The sequence below is a fragment of the Oryzias latipes genome, chromosome 12, assembly GCF_053564925.1.
Source record: "Oryzias latipes strain Hd-rR chromosome 12, Olatipes_Hd-rR_3.1".
In the NCBI taxonomy this organism is placed as follows: domain Eukaryota; kingdom Metazoa; phylum Chordata; class Actinopteri; order Beloniformes; family Adrianichthyidae; genus Oryzias; species Oryzias latipes.
In genome coordinates, this window is record NC_136248.1 from 13,372,860 (window position 1) to 13,391,973 (window position 19,114).

At 37.6% G+C, this 19,114-nt stretch overlaps 1 protein-coding gene across 1 annotated transcript in view; it reads right to left on the reverse strand.

The window, feature by feature from the left end:
- The window catches only part of epha5 (EPH receptor A5), a 73,492-nt gene that overhangs the window by 39,859 nt on the left and 14,519 nt on the right, over window positions 1-19,114 (reverse strand). Inside the window, exon 3 of the mRNA XM_011481948.4 lies at window positions 16,291-17,011. Within this exon, the coding sequence (XP_011480250.1) occupies window positions 16,291-17,011 (721 nt within the window). The remainder of the gene's footprint in view (window positions 1-16,290; window positions 17,012-19,114) is intronic.

Genomic DNA, 19,114 nt, shown 5'->3' on the forward strand with positions numbered 1-19,114 from the left:
GTTTCAGACGTTAGGCAGCAGTGCTTCTGATTCACCTTGACGGAACCTTGGTCTGTTGTCATGGAATATTAGTCCTGAAAAATTCCCCCTCTGCCCCGGATCACTCCGAGTCTCACCTCTGCCTCCCCCCCGCACGCACCCTCCTCGCACAAACTGTGTATGACACGTGGGATGCGACACATAACCAACTTAAAAAGTAAAATGAAGACAAAGACTACAGTTAAATTTGAAAAAAAAAAAGCAATCATTAACCAAATTTTCAATCAAAGTGCTGAAACTATTGTACCACTAAGTACAATTAGATATTTTTCTAGTTATTACTGCAGCTACATAAATTCATATGTTTCTGCGACCAGAGTTTATCATTATACTTAACAAATGCCTGCAAATGTAGGTCTGCTATTGGCTTAGCCGGAAAATTCTTAAAATTAGTGTTCAACAACCATAACACCTTAGCAGACTTTCAAAAAATAAATATAAAGTTGAATAATGAACATCCTTTTTTAAGTTCAATCAGTCAGAATTATGTAAAGTTTCAAAGTCCCATAAATTAAGTTTAACCTCAAAAGAGTCGTTTTTTGGATCTGCTGATAGCTAAAGGTCGAATTTGTACTTGAGGTGAAAAAAAGGTACACACAGAGACACACAGTTATGAGATTTATTGTGCAGCCTATATCTGCCCTTGGCTTCATCCTCAAAATCCCTCCAAGTCAAATCAATAAAAAGAGGTGTGTTCTTCCATTTCACCCACCAAACAATGTTACACATTTACCTTTTGGAAACTCTCATGTTGTGCCCCTACTGCTCTCCTCCATCAATCCTCAGACAAATAGTTAAGTATCCTGGACTAAGCCTGTCACCATAATGCCTTTATACAAGGTACCTATAAAATAAAGTTTCACTCCCTGGATTTTTGTCTGTTTTTCTTGGTTTAATAGCCGCCGTCGTAGAAAGATGTTTCCCAGGATAGCTATTTTTTTATTTATTCCCAGCCAATTAGTACAGCACAGATAATATTCACTATGGGACCCACAATCTAGAATAAAAAACAACTAACATGTTTTTTTTAAGGTTTAGAGAGAAAGGTGAAAAACCAAATTTCCATTAAAAAAAAGAAATTGAAATTAGGTCTTGTTTTTAAATGAAACATGTTTGTTAAAAGGGACTTGATTACAGCCTTCAGCTCAAGCTGAAATGTTTTACCAATACATTTTGTTAACAGCCCCTTATTATCCAATTTTGCTAATGCCAAACATATAGAGGAAAATATTATATTAATATTAATTATTGTACTTCTGCCCACTGATTGAATAAAAAGTGGCCAGAAAAAGGAATGGAAAAACCAAAGAATAAGTTGACAACATGTCTTTAAATAGTTTAAACTTTTACCCTCTAGATCAGGGATGTCAAACTCATTTTCACTTAGGGCCACATCAGCATATTCTATCCCCAAAGGGTCAGATATAACTTATACATGTAACTAAATGTAATGGAAAATTAATGTAACTACTCTTTGATGTTAAACAACTCATATTTATTTATTCTAACTTTTTAAAGGGACAATTACATACAATTTAGACAATTGCATAGAAAACATATGTTTGCTTGTTACTCTAGCATCAATCCTTTTAAATTTGATTCTGTCAGGTTATGTAATATTGACAGTGTTTAAATCCTAATGTATAGTTGCCCAATCCGATATTTCAAGTCAGATTCTCCCTAGATATGAATAAATACACACCAATTTTTTTATTTTATTTTAATAAATTAAAAGCTTTTATGCTCTCGTGGGCCACATACAATGACATAGCGGGCCACATTTGGACGCCGGGCCTTGAGTTTGACACATGTGCACACACACACACATTTATACATGCGTGTGTGTGTGTGCAATACCATTTAATAAACAACTGCCAAGGATATCAAAAGCGTAAAGCTTTTATTTATTTTTTCTTAAGTTGCTTCAGTTTTCAAAAAACATGTTTGTTGTTTTTTTTTGTGTGTGTGAAATTGAAGCGGTTTAACGTCTGATCATTTTTTCTTTAGATTAAAAATGGAAGTTCAGGTAGCACTGTGTGCGCCTGAGCCCGTACCTGGATTACCCTTGACCAGGCTGTCTTTACAAAGCTAGGTGGATCTTGATGCACAGCACAAAGGGAAATGGGTAATTAATATGCAACACACAGTAATGTGTCTGTACAGATTTGTGTGTGCACGCTTTTATGAATATGAGGTTAATATGTAATTAATATGCATCCCACACTGGCATCCTAGGCAATTACGGATCCAGAAATGTCCACTGATGCCTATTAACAAACGTCCTTCTTAATTGGAAGCATTTCACAGTAAACATGTTGATTCATGCGTCTTCTTGACGTTCAGAGGGATTAGAGAAAGTAAGCCATTAATGCTTAGGGAAAGAAGCACGCAGGGAGAGGGGCTATAAAAAAAGGACATTAAAGCCCACAGACTGTGAATAAACGAAGTATTTAATTGTATTTGTCTGAACATAAACACATTATGAATGCAAATATTGCCTTTTTTGTTTTTATGACAGGGATGGTGGCTTGGAATGGGGCCAGTTGCAACAGATCACTATCCTGTAGGTCTGAGAGCCCAACATTTCAAAGGAACATTGTAGAAAGTCAAAGACTTCACAAAACATACAGCAAAAAATTGATATTTAAATGGTAATCAAGAATTGTAGCTGAAGTATGCATCAGCATTAAAAGGCGTTCATATCTGCCATAAAAGTCAAATAGAATTCCACAATAAAATAAAAAAATAAAAAAGGAAAAATATGTCAAATTGTCATTTTCTTCCTAGGGGAAGTCACCCTTTAGAGTCATTTTGACAGACGAAGAGCAAAATGTGAACAAAAGAAAAAAAAAAGCATTTTAACACAATAACTTTTTCGTCGACTGATAAGATTGTGAACTAATAAACCATTAGAGGAAACGGTAAATATCCTCTTCCTGTATTTGTTCTACTGGTCCAAAGAACATAAACACAACGTGCAGTGGCCTTTTTGTATGTTTGCATGTACGAAGGATTCATACCTTCAAATATTATTGTTGTCTTTTTGGCTGGATCGCATACGGCCACATGTGCATGTACCAGCACTTGCCTGCACACATTACTGTGAGAATACAAACCAAGAGAGATGATAATACAACAATAATATACAATCAAGTCAATGGAGGTTTCCTTTTAGTGGGAATAACAGGCCAGGACATTGTTTAGCTCCCACTTATTCTCACAATCTTGCAATAAGCAGACATTAGTGCATTCTAAAATGCGGAATATAAGTGAAAATGTTTGGTTTAATGAAAGTCTAAAGTAAGAAATGAACTATTATTAAAAACTAAAGCAATTAATATAAAAAATGCTGTTAAAGGGTCTATATCATGCAAAATTAACTTTGAGTTTTTAAGTGTATTATAATGTTCATTCCACACAAAAACAACCCCAAAGCGGTATTTTGATCCATTCATGCATTTCTGAGGATTCCTCTAAATACCTGCTCTCTTAGCACCAGCCCCTCCCAATCCACAAAACGAGTGGGTTCTCACAATGTGACGCCATAAAGTGAGGAACAGCCCCTTCCAGGAAGAGTCTGTGCTGCCAGCAATGCCCCCAGGTTAAAACACACACACACACACTTTCTCCACGCAGCTAGCAGTGATCAGCAGAATGCATTCATTGCACAATATGCACATCCATCTTTGCAAAAGTTTAAATGTTGTTTGTTTACGCGGCCGTAATGCAGACACGCTGCCGAGGCCGGCTTTAAGTTATCATCATGAAATGGGCGGCACCCACAAGGAGAGATCGAGGCACTTCCGGGTAGAAAATTACCGTGACTGTGAATATAATTCATACTTAATTGAATTAATTGTTTTTGTTGTGCCACAGGTAATGTATTATTATATATATGGAGTCTTACTCTAAAAGGAAAAGCATGATGTAAGCCCTTAAAGTAAATAAAAATCCTCAATTAATTCTATATTTATCCTATTTTACAACTTCAGTTTCGACATTTACTTCAACGTAATTTAATCTGGAAACGAAAAACAAAACCATGCACCCAACAATCAATCGACTATGTTCAACCAATACAAGATTGGCCGCTTGTTTCCCAGTGGTGATTGAGACCGTGTGAATGGAAAACATCTTAAAGATTAAAAATCTCATAAAAGAGAAATCTTTTTCTCATTTAAATAAAGTTCTACACAGTAGATACGTACGATATTAGGGGAAACTCATAATATTAGTGATCAATATGATGACTTGTGATACATGAACATACAGCAAAACAAAAAACAACTACTATATTATCATTTCACTGCAACCGTTCTATTTTAAGAAAAGTCAATATATCTTACATTTTTCTACAAATAACCCTTGTCAAAATTGGAGCCAGGCATCTAACATATAAGGGCTCCTTTTGATTGGTCAGATGTGTAAAATACTTTGAGATTGTTTTAGCAATTAATAAACAAATGCCAAACATATCAAAAGTGAGAAGCTTATATTTCTTTTTATGCGTTAAGTTGCTTCTGTTGTCAAAAAAAGTGTTTGTTGTTTTTTTTTAAATTGTGAAATTGAGGCAGTTATCAGGGTTTAACGTCTGATCTTTTTTTTTAAGATTAAAAATGGAAACAATCAAAAAAAGAATGATATGGTTTTTGTATTGTTCATTCATTAGTGTTAAATAGACAAAGCAATTTAGAAAGGCATCATCAAAAATGAATGTACTTAAAGGATCTTTAACTAGCAGTCTAACCAGCCCTTAGCCTAAACCAGGACTCTGGAGACAAGCAGACTTTCATAGAAGTCTCTTTTGCCAAATGAAGAAATTATTAATATTTCAGAAGCTTCAGGAATGTTTTTTCATGTGTTTGAGATGCAGAATATATTTTTGTGAGGATACTATCTTATGGATAAGCCTATGCAATTTAGAAAAAAAATAAGGCTTCAGTTTTATTGAATTTGTTTCTTATATTGATGCAATAAATAGCCTTCTCACTTGCTAAGCTGGTTAGAGCTGGTCAAGACTCAGGCCCTGCCAAAATCCCCATGTCTAATAAGGTCCTCCCAAGTGTAGAAGACAACCTCGGAATATGTGCACACAAATAGGGAGAAGGGTAAAAGGGAGGACGCACTTCTGGGAAAGTGAGTTTACCCAACAAGCACTCAGAAAGCACTTTAGTTGTCATGACAGCATCGCCACGTTGAGATGATGATTTGAGAGGGAGTGGGGAGAAAGGGAAAAAAGAGGGAAGCATGTAGAAGGATTCAGAAAGAGCAAGACTAGTGAAGGGAGTGAACTAAAGCCTACTCTGATGAAAATTGCATTTTTGGTGTTTTTGACATGTGTTCCTGTAGCATTTTTCTGATGATAGAGAATAAATACAAAGAAAATGTAAGCTTAAAGGGCCTATATCATGCTTTTCTTAAGTGTTTCAGCAGTGGCGGTTTTAAACTAACGTACTCCCTGGGCGAGTAACCCCCCACCCCTATCCCCCGCACTCATTCAATTCTGACGGCATCCTATTGTTCCCCATCTTTCTATGGCCATTTTACAAAAAAATGCATGAATTTTATTTACTCATATAACTCAGTCGCACAGGGGGCCTTAATCCAAAACACGCTTTAGGGTTGCGGACCGGACAAGATAAACATTTATTGAACACACTAAAGCTAAGCTTTTAAAACTTTAAAAACGTATAAAGAGCATAGATAGAAATAAAGACAGACAGGAATATCAATCAAAATAAATCAAGATAAACCTCAAATAACATAATATTTTGGTCTCCATAAAAATACATTCTGTTAAAATTATACAATTATGAACGTGCTGCAAAATAAAAACAAACAAAGCCTGGAAATATAAATAATAAGAAATAACAAATCAATGAATTCTGTTTTCTTTGCTCTTTTGTCATTTTTTTAGAGCTGGACTCCTGGCATCAGTTTTAGCAAAAAGTTCATTTCTGCTTGGTGTTTGACGTCCGGTGTGTGTTTTTGTGAAACGTATCAGAGGGATTTGATTATTTAAAAACCTGTTATTGTGAATATCATTTTTAGGTCTTAAAAAACGTGAAAAACAAAATCATACAACTCATCAGTGGGATTACTCCAAAACTATTTGGCATTTTCCTAACTATGTGCAACACCAGCAGTAAAATCCCTCCAAATACCCTCAATACATTCATAAACAAATAATCAGTTGTTTATTTATGATCTCAAAATGCCTGCATTACCTGCTGTCTCTGTGTCAAATACTAACACCAACTAAACAACAGGCAGACGTAAAAAATACATTTAGATGGAAAATAAAGAATAAAAATGTTACAATAGTAAATAAAGAATGACATTATTGGCATGAGCTGAGTAATCTTAAGGCACACCATGATCCAGGTGTTGCACAATCGTGACTGCCCTCCGTGCTCACCTCGCTGCCTTCGCTCACTATCCCCCCCCTTCCTTCACACAAATTTGCGGCTCCTTCTCCAAGACAGGAGCGGGCGGAGCTGCGGGTGCGCCAATTCGCAGGTTTTAGGCCGATCCAAGTCTGCGAAATAACAGAAAATTGCGCTACTATCGTTTTTCTATTATCTTTCTTCCAAGCGTGGGAATGGCGCCCCCCTTTAAATTGCCCGTATTGCCCATGCCTTGTGAGGCTCCTGCTAACAGGAGAGCGTGTAAACAGATGGATGATGGACAGGGGGCGGGTTTACTGACTTTCTGATGGACTCCTGACGCTCTGCAGAAACTGTCCTAGAAAACGAAAGGTTTTTGATTGGCTAAAAACAGGATCATCATAATTTAAGACAACTAGGAACATTTTTAAAATAGATCACAACATGATCTGAGTGGGAAATTTTCCATTTAGTTTTGGTTAAAGCATGGAAGCTCCAAGGTCAATTGGCTTCTTCAAACCACAATTAAATATGCGGTTGAAAGTAATAGATTCAGAAAAAAGGGTATTTTATTCATGTATGTTTAAAAAAAAAAAAAGGAGAAATCATCCTTTTTTTAAGGCATAGTAAAACAAAAGCCCTTATTTTGAAATAATACAGACATGAGAGTCAAACAAAATAAATCAAATAAAGAAAAAATAGAGAAACTCTTAAAGAAGCGTTGTGCCCAAACTGATATCCTTTTCTTACATGACAGTAATCCTTCAGAAATGACAGAAGTTGTCGCGTTTATGTGTGTGTTTCTGTGTTATCCGGGTTTTTGGGGACGTCCTTGTCGCCACATCAACAACCACAAGCCCCAGACTGCAAGTGTGAGTTGCTCCTTTGCAATCCTGTCATTCCCCAGGGAGCGAGGGCCCAAAGCTTCCTACATTTCCTCTCAGACGAGACAGTTTCTGACGGCATCGCCACCACTATGACAGGATGGAGTTTGACGTGTGCTGCAATAACGTCTGACAGCAAGACAAACACACAGGAACAATCTGGGGGGGGGGGGCACTGAAAACAAGAAATAAAGGAACCCAGCCTCAGCCATGACACACTTTAACGGTAATCCCCAAACAAAAAGCTCCAGGGTTTTAGTATTCCTTTAATGACGTGGTTTTTCTTCTGTTTTATTCCAGGTTTTTCTGTTAATTGTTGACAACAACAAATGACCTCATTTTCATTAACCAGCAGCTGTCATCTGCTTTTTATCTTCATTGCTGTTCTTACCCCCAGTTTCATTTGCGTTACCCAAAGCCAGTTCCAGGCTGAATTTTGAACAGCACAAGGCAACATTTTTGTCAGTCTTTATCTGATCAGTCTGACTATGACTACAGCCTATCCTCAGCTGCTCCCTCTCTCTTTAAATACAAGCTTTCTGCATCTATCTCATTTAGCTCCATTACCATCATTACGCCATTCCCCTCAGCCTACATGCCATAATACCATAATTTAAAAAATGGTTGTACTTATTCCAGTCAATTATCAATTTCTGCCATTTTAAGTATTTGTTTGATGATACAAAATTTCCTTTCGTCTCAAATGTTCTTATTACTTGACAGCCTTAACACATTATGAACTGTTTTTGATTAAAAGGGAAATTTAATTTGTAATTTAAGATATCCTTCTTTTGTAGTAAATCCTTCTTTTTGAAGGTTTTATTACAAAAATTCAAGATATATTAGCAATACAAAGTAAAAAACATATTCTGCAAGCTTATAATGCTATTATTAATTATTAGGATTATATTTTAGGATTCTAATTTCTGCTGGTTTATTAGTATATATGGTTACTGAATATACCATATTTTTGACACTATAAAGGCGCACTTTAGAGCCTCTTTTTCTCCTGTCAAAAATCGACAGTGCGCTTTATTATCCGGAGCACCTGGTATATGGATTAATTCTAGTTGTGCTTAATCTATAGGAGGTAAGGTTCTCTGCCTATAGGTCTGTTTGGTTTGTTTTTTAATGTTGCAGACAAGCTTAAGTGTAATTGTTAATAGGCCAACGCTGTGTTTTTGTTGTTTTTTTTAAACATTTTACTAACTTGGTTAGTGTAGTCACGGTAACGTTTGTTTTAGCGGTACCAGTCTGTGTTTTCTGCATGTTGCAAACAGAGTACAGAGTTACAGAGTTAAATGTGTTAGCGCTTCAATGTGGATAATGTTTAGTGTGTCACAAACAGGTTCTAGAATTATTGCAAATGCAGTTAATAAAGTCTAACTGACTGATGGACTTATCCCTGACAATTCTGTTTCAGTTAATGCACCTTACACTCCTGTGTGCCTTATGTTTTACACAAGTTAAAAAATAGACTATTCATTGAGGGTATGCTCTACAGTGTGGAAAATCCAGTAAATATTTATGTATTATTTCATATCCTCTGTCTCTATCTTGAACATTTTGGGTCATTGTCTGTTTCAATTATTTTATCTCCAAATATCAGAATTTTAACACACATAATATAATATTAACTTTGCATCTGTAGCCCACATGATTATTTGCATGACTGAGAAGCCCTGATCTACTGTTGTCTAAGAAGATTATAAAATTTAATCAAAAGAAGGTAATTAGGCTAACTAGCCAATAAATCTGATCCAGATTCAGTTTATGTATTTTTAGTTTAATAAAAAAAAAATGTTTTGTTTTATTTTGAGTCCAGAAACCAGAAAAACTTAAGTCTTCTTTTGGCTAAATGAATGGAAAAGAGAATATGAACACATATTTTTTTAGATCCGTCCTGGCAATCATAATATTTCTGTTAACCCATCAGTCATTTGTTCCAATAAAGCTTTGCTTGGCTGTCATTACACATTCAGCCCACATTTGTAAGCTTGAACTCAATCCCTGACACCTCCTCCTCATCATTATCATCTATCTGCCCACTTCCATCCTCACTCATTCTTCTTTTGTCACAATCACTGCTGAAACAACACGCATCCATCTCTCTGCCTTCGAAGCCTGTGGTGTGAAGTCAACCATTTATCTTGCGTCCATTGTTTCGTCTTCACTTCTCTCTGATCTCATTCCACTGATGTATTCATCCATTTATCCATGGATGTACTCTGCTCCTCCCCGCAGTCTACATGTGCTTGCAAAGATGTTGGCCAACACCAGCTTTAATAGTTTGAGCTGTGTAACCATTTATTTGCAACTTTCTCTGTGTCTCCACCCTTTACCCTTCACCAAAGAATTCAATGGATTTTAAAGTTAATCAGACATGTTTTTAAGTATGAAAAGAGGGAGTGAAAGAGTGAAAGCAGCAACATAAAAGGAAGGACAAAAGGCAAGAAGAAGAAAGAATGAATGAGGATGTGATAGGAAAAGGATGAAGAAAAGAAGACATAAATAAGAAAAATAGGGAGCACATACATAAAGAAAAAGATAAAACTCTGGAGAAAAATAAGAAAGATGTAGATTATTTGTTCCATGGCAATGGCTGCAAATACAAATACTCATTTTTAACTAAGAATTGTCAAAGATAAGCTCTGAGCTTAAAAAAAATACATACAAATTTCCATTTTGAAAAACTGACATTTTTGAAAATATTTATCCATTTCTACAAGGCTGCACAGTGGCGCAGTGGTTAGCCCTCTAGCCTTACAGCAATGTGGGACCTTTCTGTGTGGAGTTTGCATGTTCTCCCCATACATGCGTGGGTTCTCTCCGGGGTCTCTCTGGCAACTCTAAATTGTCCCTAGGTGTGAGTGTGAATGGGTGTGTGATTGTGGCCCTGCGACAGACTGGCGAACTGTCCAGACTGTGCCCCTACCTTCGACCACAAGCGGCTGGGATAGGCAGCCCCGTGACCTCGAAAGGGATATAACGGCAGAAGATTAATGACTGAATGAATGAATGAATGAATGAACATTAAAAAAAAATAAAAAACTAGGAAAAAAAAGCCGTAAGTCATTATGTTTTCAATTTTACAACATGGCATTAGATATATTCACATTTTTGTCATAAATCCTGCAAAAAAGCATGTTCTGGTTAAGATCAAATTTATAACAAATGCTACATGTGTTGCAGCAATTAGAAATATTTTCTATAGACTTTTCAATGTAAATCTAAAATAATACTATCACTGGTCATTTTTCTTTTCAATTTGCCTTTTTATTGCTACAGTTAATGCAAAGTGATTTTCTATTAAATGAATCCTTCTGTATTACAGATGTCTGATTCCAAATGCACCAACTGTGAACTGTAAATTTAAAGAGAAATATAAGGATGGCATTTTTAGCCAAAACAAAAAGAATCTGTGTCATATTCTAGGACACCTGCGGCTCTCAGCCAATAAGCATGCCGCTCTTTGTGTCTCATCATATTTTCAATATACTGCGACTCATTTGATAGAATTTTCCCTCTTTAACCACACTCAAATCCATCAGAGGGTATTCAAAATAAATAATAATAATAAAAGTAATTTGGCAGTGTGTGTGTTTTGATGCTGCTCCCGACACATAAGTGACCGCCAATCACTTGTGCGGGTTACGCCCAATACTGGAAAAGAATAACTAAATATTTGATGTGCGTGCAGACTGTTACCCTCATGGTCAAAATAAGTATAAGTATAAAGATGAACAACGGATGTTTCTGGCAGAATGGGAAGATTCTTACTTTTTTACTGAAAGGAATGGCAAGTCACTATGTTTATTATTATGAGCTTTTGGAAGCTGTAAAATTGTTCATGGCAGAAAAGAACAAAACGTATCCCGTGGAAAATCAAAGTCTCTTCCTGATCTGACACAAATTGTCTCTTTTATTAACAAGTTGAAGCTTTTCATAGTGCACATTCAAACGGCGATCATCCCACTTTCCTTCTTTGTGGAGCTCACAGCAGAAAGCTGCAATCAAAATGAATAAAGCGCAGAAAGTGACACTGCTTGTGCAACTGGACACAAACTTTATTTTGGGGTTTGAGGACCTGCGGCAGAAACGACCGCAGATCACTTTTCTCATCGATCCTTTAATGCAGAGAGTGACTGCCTGAGATCCCCGCTTGTCACTGATGAGGCAGCGAGCGAACCGGAGAGGATTGAGCTGAAATCTCTTGTGAAAGAAGGTCCTGTTATGTTTTGGAGAACGGAAAAATACCCGTGTGTAAAAGAGCCGCTCTCAATCTGCTGTTGACGTTCTCCTCAACATCTGTCTGCCAGTCCCTGTTTATTACCTTGAAACACGTAAAATCAAGGCATCGGTCCGTTCTGACCGACACTGCTCAAAGAGGCGATAACTGAATATAAACCTAATCTGCAGAGGATTACTAGAAACAAGAGAAATCCCACTGAGATCATCATCCCATCACTCCAGCGAGGTAAGAAATTCTGAGATGTAGTTTGGAAAATACACCTGACTGAGCATGCTTGTGTGACTGTTTTAATATTCCATCAATTATCAGTTTTTCATGCAAAAAGTCAATCATTAGTTTTAAAAAAAAAAAAAAGTAAAACATTTTTACTGAAGGTCAAAATTTAATTTATGCTACACACATCTGAAATGTAATATATTTCATGCATTTATTGTGAACATGAAATACTTAGACACCAGAAGGCTGCTCTGTCCAGATGTTTGTGTATTTGTTGGTGTAAGTGTCATTGAAAGAGGAATGTTGAGATATAAAGTTTTACCTGTTAAATACTGTTGGATGAATGGTGAAATATTCAGTTTTTGAATCCTAAATCGGACTTCAGATTCAGACTCACCAGCCATCAACCTAACCGCACGTCACTGAGTAGTTGTGTGTGTCAGAGAGAGGCAGAGAAAAGAGTGAGATAGAGATAGAGTGTGTATGTGTATGAGATGAGAGAGAGGTGCCTGTGTGTGTGGAGGGGGTCTCTGATCTCCAGGGTAGTTGCTGTGTTAACTCTGACTGAGCTGCATTTGATGTGTGTAATGAGGGTGGACACTTTCCTTGAAATAAACACAAGTACAATACTTGCTGTTGTGTTGTAGGGAGAGGAGTGTGTTATGGAAAATAATACGGCTTTAATTGCGTGTTTGTGTGTGTACGTCTTGGCAGGTCAGTGTGTGGTGTGGCTCTTTGACTCTCACAGTTAAAAAATTCGGTTCCTTGTTAGCCACCCCTGTTCTAGGACATAGTTTCTGCAGAGCGACAGTAGTTGTGGGCTGGGCCATTGCTGAGAAGCAACCCCACCCCCCTTTCCCTCCTCCTGGCTGAGAGCTCGGAGCAGGGAACTTAAGGCCTGCCTACGTCACAAATAAACTCTTTCTCAAGCAGCATTTCTTCATGTCCTCCCGACACATGACGATTTGAATAAAGCAATACTTAGAAATGCAATTTTAAGCTCAATGTTCTTTATATATATCCTCTATCATGAGAAAAATGCCACAAGAACATCAAAAACACATTTTTTTTTTCCTTTTTTATCAGAGTGGGTCTTCAAGTATTGCTTTTGAAATATTTGGGAATGCATTAAAGTTGAACGTTTGACATAATGAATGCTGTAAATATTTTTCTTTTCTTTACTCATGAAGTTAAATCTTTTTTCAGCTCAGCAATGAAGGTTTTAAAACTCCAACACAACAGCAGTTCAAGACTTTACCAGGAGAAAAGAGTCCTAATGCACAGCTTCTCACAGCAAGGAGTCTAGACACTCTCTTAGTGCCTTGAAAGCAGAATTAAACACTCCATCCTCTCAACATGAGTGACCGAAATGCACACAGAATGTGTTTACCGAGGCAGTGAACACATGTGGGTACAGACGCTGCCAAAGAGGAAATCCTGGAATGTTTTTCTCATGAGACACTTTCAAAGGCTGTCACTAACAGCCTCATCTACATACAAAAGTAAAAAGGAAATAAATATCTGACTGCATCATTAGTTTTAAAGAAGATGTAAACTCATTTATATAGAAAAAAAAGAAATATCTAAAAAAAACATTTGTATTTGATCAAATTTGCGCAGCAGAAATGTTTTTATCTCAGTTTAACTAATGGGGAAAAATTTACATTTCGTACAGATTGGTCTTCCTAGAAAGAAAAACAAAACAATTAAATAAAAAGAAAAACCAAAAGAAAACTCATTAAAATTCTGGTGCTTCGAAAACCTACTGTAAATGAAGCGGTGGTAGTTTTTTAGTTAAAAAAAAAATTCTCACTAAGCTAATTAAAAGAACAAAGAAACCGTCTACCTCCACCAGTCCCTTTTCAACTCTGTATTCATGGAAAAGGTGATACAAATTGAATATGTGCTGCAAAAGCCGGCTCTGTGCATCTGCAGACCGCCTTTTTGTTGCACCAACTTGAGAAGAAAAAAATCTGATTTGAAATTGATTTTAAAGTTACTTCAGTCTAAAGTTAGTTAATATGCAGTTTGCAAATGAGAAGAAAAGAAACACTTGCATGTGCAAGAACTACTCAAACCAAATCAGTAAAATTGTAGAAGTCTAATTAGCAGAGCAAAATGTGTGTGGCAAGGTAATGAGTGGTAATCATAACACTTGTAAGTATTCTCCTCCCCTCAGTCTCACTGTGCTGCTACTTTGGAGCAACAACATAAATTGGAGTTCTTAATAAAAATCACAAATGCAGCTCAAGTGCTTTTAACACCCCTGACCGTTGACCTGCTTAACATAGCCGTCTAGTGCTGACTGGGCTCTCTATGTTACTATTTTCAGTGGAGATAGAACGACATGCTTAAGCCTCGTCAGCCATACATATGTAACAGTAGTCTGGCTCAGTGTGGCAGCATGACTCCACATACTTCCCCCTAATGAACCCTCAGCAGAGATGGCATATCTGACAGTTAAACCTCCATAGAGATGGCTCACTCTCCATTCAAAAGTAGCTCTGGCTTGTGATTATCGCTTGGTCACAACTTTAAGACAGGGTAGTTTTAGAACAGATCTGTTTGTGATTTAGAGCGGAAGTCCTGTCATGATTTTGTACGTCAGACTTCAGTGTTGTTTTCTGGGAGTTTGATAAAACACCAACTTTCACTTTTTAACTTTGTCAAAATGGTTGTCATCTGACTGTTCTAAAAACTACAAAATTTTACAGTTGAGAAAAACACATAAATCAACATTATATCTTATTAGCTAAATATCTGACACATATTTAATTTTAAAAGGAAAATAAAGTAAAAGTAAGACTAAATGACTAATGCCTTAGTTACTAGGTTGTCCGGGCCCATGGAGGTTCAAAGACAGGTGTGGCTGCAACTTAAAGGGACCACAGGTGTGTCTTGCAGTCCCCCTTGAGGCTCTAGTGGCTACTTTAACCCTTGTGGTATCCTAGGCACTTTAACATTGGGAGTTGGGTCATCTAGACCCACTAGACAGTGCGCTGAACCTTTTTTCTTCAATGATTTGTGATCTTCACTGGTGTCCATGGATTACATTAAATATTTCCACCTTTGTCATGGTAGGGAGAACACGTCAATGTAAGGGTGGGGTCATCTAAGATAGCACAAGGGTTACGGGACATATGATCGTCCAAAGTGTGGCAAATATATGGTTAAGTATTTGTAAAGCTAAATGTAAGTTGCATGTAGGGCAAGGCGATATCGAATTTTTTAATACCACGATATAGATTTTTTAAAAATAGGACATTGACAATATATATATCATGATATAAACCTAATAACTATTTTCGTCAAATTTGAACACTGCTAACAAAACAAATGTGTAATCAATAGCAGGTTATTAGATTTAAATATTTACTTCCCATCATACTTTAAACAAAACGGATGCACTGAAGGAAAATGATTAAGGCAAAAGCTTTCAAGTTTCAAAAGAGAACATAATTAAAGCAGAGTGCTAAACTGTTTGATCGGTTTCATTTAAAAACAAAAAATTAATTCTAAAAATAAATTCTAATGTTTTTTGTCAACATCCTGTGAATAAGTTAGGAACTAAAAGCTAAATCTCTGAATTTCCTCTGGTAGTTTAGACTGTTGCTGCCGCGCGTCTCTTACATTTGTTGTTTTTGCTGGCCTGGAGAATCATAGTTTGTTTTAGTCTGAGATTGAGCATTTTTGGTTCAGTTGATAAAAAGGTTGGAGGTATTTCCACTTTTAGAAGGAACATGCCTTCTGCACAATTTGCAGTACACGTTACTCTTATTTCTGTTGGATTTTAAATAACTGAAATACCTCCGCACAGGGGCCAAACCCATTCTTCTCTACCGCTAGCTTACAGCCCCTCACAACCCCAAGCTATTATTAGCAGTGTAACAGAAACGGCGAGCAATACTGGCGCTATCCAGCTGTACAGTTTTGAGCCAGCTCAGACAGAGAAAATGAAGTGGTTAAGTGTTCAGTAGTCTCCATAAAATGTGCACAAACATTTTCCCTCTCAAGTTAGCCAATACTTTCCGTGCCTAGCATAGGTTCACCTATTTTGTACCCGCAAACAGCCCATATCAACCTGTAAAGGCAGTTGTGACTAAGACATCAACAAGTTAGGTAAACCCAAGACAGAAGGGGATGGAAAAAGAGACTTTGAGATCCTGCAGAGATGGGAATTAAGGTGCATGGAGGGAATATTTGGACACAAGTGAGAGCAACAGAAAAGTAAAGTGCTCCTGGACTCCAGGGAGCAGCCTTTACTAAGCCAAATAAAAGCTCAAAGTATGTATGTAAGAAAAACAGATACATCCAACTAAAAATAAACATGTACGGATTTTAAAAAACAAAGACAGGATGAAGTTAGCAACCAAAACAAAGATGGGCACAACTTTGAAGCCTAAGAAAGCCATAAAAAGGGTGATAATAGAGTAAACCAACAAAGCCTTCAGAGATAAAATGCTTGACTCATTTATTGCTAGATGATTAAAATTTTAGATTTTTCTTTTCTCACCTTGACAAGCTCCACTGATATCCTCATATCCTGGCTTGCAGACACACTTCCCAATTGGCACCAGCCATTCTCCTTCTGTGCTGCAGTGCATCCGAGGAGGCTCATATAAAGGCAGGGAGTTGTTGACGCAGTGCCCCGCAACCTCCACCAGCTGCGAAGCTTCTGAGCCGGGGATGGTGTCCGGAAACTCGGCAAGGCTCTTCACCAAGAGCGGGCAGCGTTTGTAGAAAACCCGCACTGACACCAAAGCAATGCAGGCCCCCAAATCTTGAAATGCCAAGTAGAAGCCTTTGTGGGTCAGAGGACCTAAATCGCGAACTTCTGTGTTAAGCTTCATCACACGATCCCCCAGATCCAGCTCTGTGAAGCTCTCGTCAGCTGCTATGGTGTCCACTTTGATGTATCTATTCTCCTTCAACACCCTCTCCTCCTCCTCAGTCATGCCAGTTCCATCTCTCATCCCTCCATCCTCCCCTTCCTCTTCATCCCCATCAGTTTCATAGTAATACATGTTAAATGTCTCTTTGCAGGTCCCGACTCCTCCGGGCAAGCTGTTGCAGTCTCTGAGGGTGAATTTGAGCTCAATGTACACCCGCTGGGCACCTTCAGTTAGGATCCAGTTGGTGTAGAGCCAGTTGTTCTGGTTCTGTTCCATCACGCGGCACACTTGGTATGTGTGGATGGGGGCGTAGTCTTCGTCTACTTCGCCAATCTCCTCCCACTTAAGCAGAAAAAAAAAGGATTTCAAATTTTTATATAACATTCATAAGAAACCATTTAGGACATTATTTATGTGAAACAGGAGATTTGCTTTAATCTGTGCAATTATTGATCCCATACAGGTTGTTTAAAGGTTGCAAAATTGCCATATTTTTTGCCTCATGCTACAAAACAATGTGTGGTATCTAAGCAAACCATTTTAAACTATAAACTATACAAAAAAAAATTCTACACTTAAAGCTGTAGGCTTTACTCAGGGAGATTATGAAAACATGACTGCTTGTAATCCGACATGTAGGTACACACAGAGTACAGCTTTATTAGTATTCCCCCTGTCATTTTTGTCCAGGACGAATATTTTAAATGGCGTACGTGTAAGCAGTAAAGATGCTCTCAAGTCTCTGTCTGCAAATCCAATTGTATTCTTTGTTATGTTGTCAGAAATTATTAAAGCATTCGTTTAGAGATTTAATATTTGGGATTACCAAATCTGCAGAACCACAAATGTAACAGAACATCTAGAACATGGGATCAGCTGTCCAACTGGTTGTTAATGCACATTTCTCATCAGCCAATCACATGGCAGCAACTCAATGCATTTAGGCATGTAGACATGGTCAAATGGTCTGCTGCAGTTCAAAGCAAGCATCAGAATGGGGAAAAGAATGCGATTGAAGTCATTTTGAATGTGGCCTGGTTGCTGTGGTCAAACTGACTGGTCTGAGTATTTCTGCTGATCCACTGGGAATTTCACCCACAACTATCTGTTGAGTTTATAAAGAATGGTCAGAAAAAGAAAAAATATCCAGGGAGCAGCATTTCTGTAGGTTGCCTTGTTGATACCAGTGGTCAGAGGAGAATAGCCAGACTGTTTCCAGCTGATGGAAAGAAATCTATAACTCAAATAACCACTGGTTCTAACTGAGGCACGCAGAAGAGCATCTCTGAACGCACTACACATCAAATCTTGCGGCAGATGGGCTACAGCAGGGGTGGCCAACCCTGGGCTACAGCACCAGAAGAATACAACAGGTACCACTCATGTCAGCTAAGAACAGAAAACTGAGGCAACGATTAACACAAACTCACCAAAGTTTTACAAAAGAAGATTGAAAGAAAGGTTGGTCTGTCTGATGAGTCTACATTAATTATTGCCTTATTCAGATGGTAGGATCAGAAATTGGCATCAAAAAATTACATCCTGCCTTGTATCAACGGTTCAGGCTGGTGATGGTGGTAGTGTAATGGTGTAGGGGATATTTTTCATGGGCCCCTTAGTACCAATTACCGTAAGCATTGTTGTAACGCCACAGCCTACCTGAGTATTGCTGTTGACCATGCCCATCCCTATACAACCACACAGTACCATTTTCTGATGGCTACTTCCAGTAGGATAACATGCCATGTCATAAAGCTGGAATCATGTCAGATTGGCTTCTTGAACATGACAATGAGTTCACTGGACTCAAATGGGCTCCAAAGTCACCAGATACCAACTTAATAGAGTATCTTTGGGTGGAACAGGAGATTGACATAATGTATGTGCAGCCAATAAATCTGTGTGATGCTATGATGGACCAAACTCTCTTAAGAATGTATCCAGTAACTTGTTGAATCTGTGCCACCAAGGATTAAGGCAGTTCTAAAGGCAAAAGGGGGTCCAACCCAGTACTAGCAATGTGTACTAAATAAAGTGGCCGGTTAGTGTAGTTATTAAATCTTGATCTGACAGCATAGCCAAGAGGTAAAAACAAGGATAAACACATGAAAATTGTTTACTTGTCCCAAAACTAAAGTCTGAAGTCTCATTTTTGAGGTTAAGCCTCAAATCCCTGCATGCGAGACCAGGGAATGACTCAAGTCTAAGTCTCCATCTCTGGTGCGGAAACAACAAACAATGGAAAAGGCACAGTAATGCAGTTCCTAAAGGTTAGACAGTTGTTAAGAATCCCTAAAGAGAAAAGCTTTGTATGCATCTAAATTTCTAGATAATAACATAATCCGTTTATTTCTGATTAACCAAAACTGGCTGTTAAAAGGTCAGTGTTTCTTAAAGGCGCAACTTTAAGGGTTTGGATTTATTTAACTCTTTAATCTAAAAAGT